Source organism: Taurulus bubalis (genome assembly GCF_910589615.1).
Source record: "Taurulus bubalis genome assembly, chromosome: 2".
Classification (NCBI taxonomy): domain Eukaryota; kingdom Metazoa; phylum Chordata; class Actinopteri; order Perciformes; family Cottidae; genus Taurulus; species Taurulus bubalis.
The window spans coordinates 33,438,011-33,448,091 of NC_136590.1; the positions used below are offsets into that span (position 1 = coordinate 33,438,011).

General features: G+C 45.3%; 1 protein-coding gene across 1 annotated transcript; it reads right to left on the minus strand.

Moving 5' to 3' along the window:
* Positions 1-26: 26 nt before the first annotated feature.
* On the minus strand, positions 27-3,619 carry cfap298 (cilia and flagella associated protein 298). The gene is made up of 8 exons (XM_079237650.1): positions 3,518-3,619; positions 2,993-3,150; positions 2,471-2,638; positions 2,297-2,364; positions 2,048-2,206; positions 1,701-1,832; positions 1,511-1,606; positions 27-1,397 (listed from the first exon to the last, which is right to left on the minus strand). The coding sequence occupies exons 2-8, from the start codon at positions 3,129-3,131 to the stop codon at positions 1,287-1,289; spliced, it is 873 nt and encodes a 290-aa protein (XP_079093776.1). The 5' UTR covers positions 3,132-3,150; positions 3,518-3,619; the 3' UTR covers positions 27-1,286.
* Between the last annotated feature and the right edge of the window lie 6,462 nt (positions 3,620-10,081).

Genomic DNA, 10,081 nt, shown 5'->3' on the forward strand with positions numbered 1-10,081 from the left:
AGGAATTGAACTGCCGATGTTCCGATTAGTAGACACTTTTCAATACTTTTTGAGCCACAGCCGCAAGTTCTGGAAGCTTTTTTTTAAGTCAAGCAAACACACGTTGGAGAAATATACAAACACAAACAAACAGAGAGAGAGAGGCGGACAAGAAAAGAGCCGGAATCTGGATAAAGATCCAGATCCAAAGAGTAGAAGGTTAAAGACCCTGGATCAAGGTGTGGTTTCTGATGTAGAGGTTTGATCACATCATCCAGGAAAATAGGTGTATTTAAGATATTTTGTTTTAACATCTAGTGCACTAATAGCACAGTGTAGTCTAAGCGTTATCTTTCCTAACAAACATAGGCACATTATAATGTTTTCCTAAAGTATAATTACATTAGTGTTCCCTAAAATTGCCAGCCATTTATGCAGTAGGCCTAAGGTGTGTTCAAATCTCATCCATCAGAACTAATAACTGGCGCTTTAAAGAGACATCTAAATTGAATGCAGAAAAAAGGTTCAATCATCCTTCAACCTTGTAGGATGTTTTTCTTTTTCTTCACTGTTCCTTGAAACCGGCCAGTAAGCCACAGTCCGTCAACAGTTCCACATCTTGGAATTAAACTCTCACTTTGAACTCTACAACTTCCTCATGCCTGCTGGGACAAGAGCTGGAACGAACATCTACTATGTTGCAACTTCCTGCCTCAGAGCAGCACGGACCTCCCGGAGAGGTGTTTGTGTAAAACTAACTGGACACAAAGAGAGGAAAGGTGTGGCATCCTTGTCCCTGCACCGCCAGGGATGTAAAACTGTGTTCCTGATGAATCACTACCTCTGATAATCTGTTGCTCAACACATAATACAAAACTGTTTGGCTATTGTTTATACACAGGCTGTATTGGAAATTATTCATTTACTCAAGATTTAATTTAATTATGTTTGCACAGCTTCAATACAAATGTAACTTTTACAACAGGTTAAAACACATCTGGTAAAGAAAAACAGGAATCAGATTTAAGTTAAAATAAATCAGGTATATAATGAAATCGGACTCCATCTGTCATACAATGTCTCCACATGACTTCTTCACATTTCAGTGCAGTTGAAAAACATATATAGGCAATAGTCTAGAAACACATCCTCTCCAAGGCATTTGAACACATCTGCGGTGTATACGTTTCTCTGAAAGAACTTGAACAACAGTCATATTAAACCGATTTCTGGATTGTGATAATAATGCTGCTTAGTCAGTTGCATATAGAGCTGTAAAGGACCAGGTGGCATAGCGGTAGAGGAGTTTATCTCGGTCCCCATTTGATGTTGGTGAGGCCTTGAAACTGTTTTCTGAGGGCCTGTCTGTCTGTCCACTCTGAGTCCAGGTAGCTGTCATCGTCTGCCTCCTCCAGTTTCTGAAAATGTCACCAGGAGAAGGTAAGAAAGGCACATTCAGTACAAACGTGAACATGTTTTTTTTGTATGCGTGCACCTATTTTAAAGTCCATGAGTGTTTAATTTTCCTCACCTTGAGCTCCTCCTGCCTCCTGTAGTTATGCATCATCATCTGTTTCTGCTGCTCATCGGTGATCAGAGACTCTCTCGCTGGCTGCCCCTGCCCTTTCTGAAGGGAACATGGATTACAGTTATTCTCAAAGCTAAGAAAAGCACAAAACAAGTACCTGCACTCCCTTCAGGTTGGCTGAAATGGCTCTCACCTTTTGGATTTTGACCACAAGCTTGGTCTTTTCATTTTTGCCAACATAGTCCTGCAGTTTTTTCCCCCTCTGCATTTCTTTGCCAGCCCACCATAGCTGGCACTCGTCCTCTGTGATCACCTGCAGAGATGCCTGAGGTACAGACAGATGGAGCAGGCAGATGCAGCAGAGTGTAGGGAAGAACATAGATTATTCAGGAGACAGTGAAGGCAGAGTCACCTCCAAATGAATCAAACAATAGTACTGGAGCTAAAGTAATGCCCTTGTTGTTCAATGAAAACTAATTGATGGTGGCCACCAGTCAATAGCTGCTAGGCCACAGGTTTGCCTGTTCCACAGACGTTTACCTGTGTTCCTGAAAGGTCTTCCTGGTCCTCAAACTCCATCCTGATGGGATCATGAGGAGGCAGCCCCATGGGGTACACGATCATGACTGCACCCCGTAGCGGATCCAGAGCTTCCTTTACCATCTCCATGGTGAAACAAACATTAGCTTGAACTTGTTTCTGAAAGATGACGAGAGACAGATTCAATGAAAAGTATTAACCTTGGCTGAACAAGTCTATCACAAATGTTGTGCTGACACTAATACTCACTTTGGAGATCAGCGCCTTTGCCTCCTCAACGGTTCTCATCAGCACCTCTCTCATCTTATCATTTGGAGCTGGTAGAAAGTAAACAGACAGGTTGAAGAAGTGCCTGTCTTCCTGACAACGGTAATGATTTTCTTGTTGAACTACGTAGCATCCAGTTATGAGTCATCTTCTCACCGTGTCCGTTCCTCCTCCCCATCTCATCCTTCCTGAATACTGGCCCTCCGCTGGGCACACACTCGTCCTCCCATTCATCCTGAAGTTTCAGCTCCACAATCTGCTCCATCGTCAGCCCCTGCATGTTGGGTGGCAGTGTAATGCCGTGGTCGGCCAGCTCTGGGATCTCTGAGGGTACAGGAATTCACAAGAAAATGAATGTCAACGTAGTTATGCCGTAGCGCTGAAATGTAGTTGAAACCTAAACGTTCAACAGAAAATCCAACAAAAGAAAACCAATATTAACAGTCACTTGTTTAAGAATATAAACACATTCTGGCTACATCTTAATACACATGAATAATGAACGTAGCTCTCTTCTTTGTCTTCTTTAAATCCATTGAATTAGGTTAGTGGTTTCTTGCCAGCAAGTAGTTTCCCCATTAAAATAGTAGTTAACCAAGATGTGTGTGAGTCTACTGAAGTTTCTCATTGCTACACTGTGTGTGATGTCACAGAACGCACCGAGTGGGCCATGCTCACCTGCACATATTCTGTCCACCTTGAGTCTCCCGTTGTAAATGGCTGTAATTCGCTGGATCACCGTCTCCAGAGGCGAGTCCACAGTGGTGTTAAAAAGAAACTGGCTTTCATCTCCACGCTTCACGTGCAGCAGCACCATCTCGCCGCCTGTTGAGAAGCTAAAGGAGGCGTTCAGGGAGAGAAGTTCAATGAGACTCTGTTGTCCAATAAACCCAAAACAACACAAGGACTTGTTCGTGTAAACGCAGTGCCCGGGATCGTTAGGAAACAGTGTAACCATAGCAACAGTCGCGCGCATGCGCTTCCCGGAAACACAAAGCTAGCTTTTAGCTAGTATTTCATTAAATTTAATTAATTGTGTATAGCCCAAAATCGCGAATTTGCCTCAGAGGCCTTTACAATCTGTACAACATATATTCTGTATGAGCTACAACTATAAGTTAACGCTAGCTGTTTAGCTACATTCAATGGCTCAATCTATTAAAGGGTAATTTCTCCACAGAGACTGGACATGTGACCACTTACCTGCAGAGTGAGACGACAGGCACAAGACGTTACATACGATGTGGAGGCCGAGCTCACAATTTGTTTACAACCGGGGACATTACTGTCGAAAGTAAAGATCCGGATGCTTTTTCGTGTGAACTATTTACGGCAGGTTAGAACAATACAAGCACTACTACCGCCACCTACAGGTTAATGGTGGTAACACTATGGCCAACAGGATGTATGTAAGGTGTAACTTTTGATAACATGGTACACTCCATAGGGTTGGTGTGCCTTGCTCAAAGTCATCCCAGCAGGGCAGATTAATCAGTTGAACCTTGTTGTTTCGTACCAAAATTCATAAACATTTCATAGGTTTAAAATGGCTCAATCTACTGGTTTTAAATAAGCCCTGAAACTTGCAGGACCAAGTGGGATTTATGTTTATGTATACAGATGAATCTGGCATTTTTTTCTGAGGAAAAGTATCATGTAGGATGACTATTACTTTCAAGTTATTCTTTCTGATGGAAAGCGTGAAAAGGCTATGGATGATGGTGGCGTTTTAAGGGATGTACTATCAGAATTTTGGAAAGACTTGTATGAGCAGTGCACTATGGGAAATGGCTTCAAAGTGCTATACTTACATCATGATTTTGGTAAAGAAGAATGGGAAAGCGTAGGAAGTATAATCACATTTGGCTGGCAAAAAGAGAGGTACCTTCCTGTAAAACTTACACCTGTACTTCTGCAAGTCCTCACAGTTGCATGTAGAGTAACCAATCACAGTGTGGAAGGTAGACATCAGTGGTCTGATGCATCGACACAAAGTCATAAGGGTGAAGACAGTGGATCTGAAGTTACTGCACCAAGTTGGCAGGGCCAAGATGGCTACACAAACAGATCGTGAACATTGGCAGAGTGCAGGCATGGCAAAAAGTGCTGACTTCAGCCACCTCACAGTTCTTTCTCCTCCAAAGCACAAAGAAGAGGAGTTGTTGCTTCTGAAGGTCTTTGATGACGCACAAGTGGAGCAGTTTGAGCGTCTACTGGTCCCTCTCGTGATAAGAGCACACCTGCCAGCGTTAGCCAGAGGAATGCGTTCAGTCTCAGCATGGTTGAAAGGTAAAAAGCTATACTCTTGGAAAAAGCAAGTGCAAGTCACAGAAGAATTTCATTGCACTGAATAACTACAACCATGGCTTCAAGCGCAGCTACAGAGTAATTGCAGAAAATAGCCACAGCTCGTAGCAAATTCAGCCTCCATGCTCCAACCACAAGGAGTTTTGTGGGTAGTCTTGCATCTAGAGAAAGCATAGTCTGTAGCATTTCATGTAGCATTTTTTGCTGTAGTAGAGTACTTCACCAGCATTTACAGACTTGTCACAGCTGCGTCATGGCGTGTGCTCACCTAAACCTATGCTTTTCATCCTATGGCAGCTCAAATGTCAGCTATGAAAACAGCCTATGGGTGGACTAAATATGTTGTTTTTCTTCCTCCTCTTGACAGACCTTTTTTTTGGGGGGATTTGGTCTCCATTTTTTCAAGTAGACCGAGGACAACAAAAGCTGACAACAAATATATATATATATATATATATATATATATATATATATATATATATATATATATATATATATATATATATATATACAACTAGGATAGTGGATCAAAATAGTCAGAGAAGCATGCCGGCTTGAATTCTGAAAAATGTGACCGGCTGGAGGAGGACATTCAGGTATCTCTGACCTACTACTGCATTTGATCACACTTTGGGGCAGTATGGTAGTATGGGTATTGGAACACACTCCTTACCTGCTCCTAATGATGGTTTAACTGAAAGCCTGAAACTGCAATAATGCCTCTCTTTTTTTGGTTCTTCTATCGTATATGTTTGTAAGTGTGATGCCATTTAGAAGTAGAACCCAGTGTTTTTTAAGGCGTGTTTGATTAGTAAAAGTAACTGATGCATTTAATGCATAATATTTAGAAATGGATAAGCACATGGACTTCAGTTTGAATTTCTGACCATCTGAACACGTATGAGCATATTTTTGATAATCTATTCTAGCATGCATGCCGACTGTAGGCCAGATACTAGTGAATGTTGGTTTAAAACAAAGCTGACCTCACTTCTGGAGAAAAATCTGTTCAACAAACTGTCAGTCACAAATAAAGATCTAGGGTTTATCTCTGAGTTTAATGTTTTATACTGATGAAGAACTTCTTCTTCGAAACAGAGAGCGAGAGAGGCAAAGTCTATGATTATTATAAAATCAATGTATTTAAACAACAAGTGTGAAGTAACAATCACCCTGTGGACCCACCACCCGCGGGGAGAATTATCGGGGTCGGATGTTATGTAGACCGGGCGGCGGGCCAGGCAGGAGACCTGGGCGAGCCGATCGCCAGCAGCATAGACTAGCTCTAGGGACGTGGAACGTCACCTCGCTAGCGGGGACAGAGCCGAAGCTGGTGCAGGAGGTGGAGCGGTACCAGCTAGATATAGTTGGGCTCACCTCCACGCACAGCATGGGCTCTGGAACCAAGCTCCTGGAGAAGGGTTGGACTTTGTCCTTTTCTGGAGTTGCCCAGGGTGAGAGGCGCCGGGCGGGAGTGGGGATACTCACGAGCCCGGCTGAGCGCCGCTATGTTGGAGTTTTCCCCGGAGAACGAGAGGGTCGCCTCCCTGCGCCTACGGGTTGCGGGGAGTAAGGCTCTGACTGTTGTTTGTGCTTATGCACCGAACAGCATTTCGGAGTGTCCGGCCTTCTTGGAGTCGGTGGGAGGGGTCCTGGAAAGGGCGCCGCCTGCTGACTCCATAGTTCTCCTGGGAGACTTCAACGCTCACGTGGGCAATGACAGAGAAACCTAGCAGGGCGTGATTGGGAGGAACGGCTTGCCCGATCTGATCCCGAATAGTGTTTTGTTGTTGGACTTATGTGCTAGCCACAGTTTGTCCATAACGAACACCATGTTCGAACATAAGGTGGCTCATAAGTGTACCTGGTACCAGAACACCTTAGGCCGGAGATCAATGATCGACTTTGTAATCGTATCAGCTGATCTGTGGCCGTATGTCTTGGACACTCGGGTGAAGAGAGGAGCAGAGCTGTCAACTGATCACCACCTGGTGGTGAGTTGGATCAGATGGCGGGGGAGTCGGCTAGAAAGACCTGGCAAGCCCAAACGTGTAGTGAGGGTGAACTGGGAACGGGGGGGGAACTGCTGACCCGGACTGAGGACATCGTCGGGCGGTGGAAAGAGCACTTTGAGGAACTCCTAAACCCGGCCAACATGTCCCCCGGAGAGGGGGTAGCGCCGGAAGACTTTGGGGTGGTTTCACCCATATCCCTGGCAGAGGTCGCTAAGGTAGTAAAAAAGGTCCTTGGTGGCAAGGCGCCAGGGGTGGATGAGATCCACCCTGAGATGCTGTCTTGGTTGACACGCCTTTTCAGTGTCGCATGGGGGTCGGGAACAGTGCCCATGGACTGGCAGACCGGGGTGGTGGTTCCCATCTTCAAGAAGGGGGACTGGAGAGTGTGCTCAAACTATCGTGGCATCACACTGCTCAGCCTCCCGGGAAAAGCTTATGCCAGGGTGCTGGAAAGGAGGCTCCGACCGCTTGTCGAACCTCAGATTCAAGACGAGCAGTGCGGATTCCGTCCCAGTCGTGGAACAGTGGACCAGCTCTTTACTCTTGCAAGACTACTGGGGGGTCCTGGGAGTTTGCCCAACCAGTCTACATGTGCTTGTAGACTTGGAGAAGGCTTTCGACCGGGTCCCTCGGGGGTTTTTGTAGGGGTTGCTGCGGGAGTATGGGGTGCCGGACCCGTTGGCACGGGCCATCCGGTCTCTGTACGCCTGCAGTAGGAGCTGTGTTCGTATCCTCGGTAATAAATCAGACACGTTCCCGGTGGGTGTTGGCCTCCGCCAGGGCTGCCCTTTATCACCGGTCCTGTTCGTGACCTTCATGGACAGAATATCTAGGCGCAGCCAGGAGAGGATCCGGTTCGGGAGTCTCGGGATCGCCTCTCTGCTGTTTGCGGATGATGTGGTCCTGTTTGCCTCCTCGGACCGTGACCTCCAGCATTCACTGGGGCGTTTTGCAGCCGAGTGTGAAGCGGCAGGGATGAGAGTTAGCACCTCCAAATCTGAGGCCATGGTGCTCTGCCGGAAACCGGTGGATTGCTCCCTCCAGGTGGGGACAAACTGCCTACCCCAAGCGAAGGAGTTCAAGTATCTCGGGGTCTTGTTCACGAGTGAGGGTAAGGTGGAGCGGGAGATCGACAGGCGGATCGGTGCGGCTGTAGCAGTAAAACAGGCGCTATACCGGTCCGTCTTGGTGAAGAGGGAGCTGAGCCGGAAGGCGAAGCTCTCCATTTACTGGTCGGTCTACGTTCCAACCCTCACCTATGGTCATGAACTCTGGGTCGTGACTGAAAGAACGAGATCTCAGATACAAGCGGCCGAAATGAGCTTCCTCCGTAGGGTGGCCGGGGTCAGCCTTAGAGATAGGGTAAGGAGCTCGGACATCAGGGGGGAGCTTGGAGTCGAGTCGCTGCTCCTTCGTGTCGAAAGGAGTCAGCTGAGGTGGTTCGGGCATCTAGTCAGGATGCCTCCTGGACGCCTCCCATTAGAGGTTTTCCAGGCACGTCCAACTGGCAGGAGACCCCGGGGAAGACCGAGGACACGCTGGAGGGATTATATCTCCCGGCTGACCTTGGAACGCCTCGGGATAGGAGACAGATGCACTGACTTCTTTTCAACATTGTAGCTGGACCAGAGTGCAGCCCCGGGCCTCTGTCTCTGTTCTATGCAAACAACCTTGTTCTGCTGTCTCCCGCAGAGCAGGGACTCCAACACCAGCTAGACCTGCTGGAGGAGCACTGTCACAAACGGGTCCTGGCAGTAAATCTAAAGAATACAAACATCTGGTGAGGTCCGCGTTTATATCAAACACCTGGACTTCCTGTCACTTGTAGCGCCGCTCAGAGATGGGCAGTATTTCTATTACTTGTATTTGAAATATGTATTTCAATTACTTTTGAGTATTTTGTCATTTGTATTTGATAGGGCCGATTTAAAAAATCGAATGTAATTTGTAAAAAAAACTCTTTAGAATGGAGTAATTTTGTATTTAAAATACTTTCTCCACGAATCAAAAAACAGTTCACTTATAAAGCTCCTTTTTGTTCGATTTAACACAACCCTCCCATCTTCAGCTCCGTTTGAGACTGTTCTCGTTTGCAGAAATAATATTCCATCCGCACAGGAGGCGGTTGAGACCAGAAATATTTGAAATTTAGTTCATAATAAACTGGCTACTCAGTGGTTGGGTCTCAAGAACCAAAATGGAAGGATTATTATGTCATACAGATGTCAGTGTGAAACTGTATGAGACACTGAAAAGGAATCCTCCTCACCAAGATATTCCTCGAGTGTTCAAGAATTGACAGAACAGGTTATATTAGAGTTAAGGTTATTTATTTAGCAATTACACACATACATGAAATGCATACCTACAAGGCCTTGGACTCAGCTCCCCTGATGGTCTGCTCTGCATACAGTCTGCACACAGTCGGCACACCCCCAGAATGAGAGTGGGCCACGTTCTCTAAGAACAATGGATATTTATTCCATTTCTGTGAGACTCCCTCTTATCTGACTTTCATATTTGTCTCAGTCTTAGTAGCGAAAAAGGGAGCTGAGTCTGTCTGTAATTCAGACATCTAGCTGACATCAGCAGCAAAGACAGTCTGTCTGTATCTAATCTGTTTAGCCAAGGTCAAGAGCGACTGAGAACTTGACCAGTTGCGATTTCTCAGCTTCGCACAGCTTCGAGACACATTCTTTAGTACAAGCGAGACACATTCTTTAGTATAAGTGGGACATGAAACTTTAGTCAAAGTAAGGCAGTACAACATATAAATCATTAAATTCTCTTCAACACTTAACACTGTAATAAGAACTATGTGGCCTACCATGCCACTGGCCAATGTAAGAGAAATAAGTAGGCTACCATGCCACTGGCTAAGGTACAGTAAAAGACTCACTTGTTAAGTTACCTGTTCACCTTTGTATTGATTTACTATTTACCTATTTTCTTTTTTTTAATTATGCATATCATTGCTTTGTTTCTACTATAATATAGCATTTTGTGTTAACAGTATCTCTGCAAAGTTTGACTTTGATTAAGTGAAGTTAAATATTTGTAGTAATTAATTTAGTGCGCATTTCGTGTACCGTAGGTTTAGGTCCCTGAAAGCAAAAAGGCCCTAACTTTCTCCCTGGACCTTGGACGCCTCTGGTTACTCAATAGAGGTGCTTTGCTCAAGCAGATGCATCAATACATACCAAGCAAGTATTGTTTCATCCATAAGTAAGTCATATTTCAGTTTTTGGGCTGGAATGTGGTTGATATCTCGCTGAGACTTTGTCTGGCAGTGGTTTTGGATTCTGTAGGTCGTAAGCATTCCAGAAAGATGAGCCAATCACGTGTGGCATCAAGCTAGGGATATGAAAATAGATATTTTCATAACTACTAGGGCTCTCTCGAGTCACTTTCGAGTCCTCTCAATTCATATTTATGGTTTATGTTA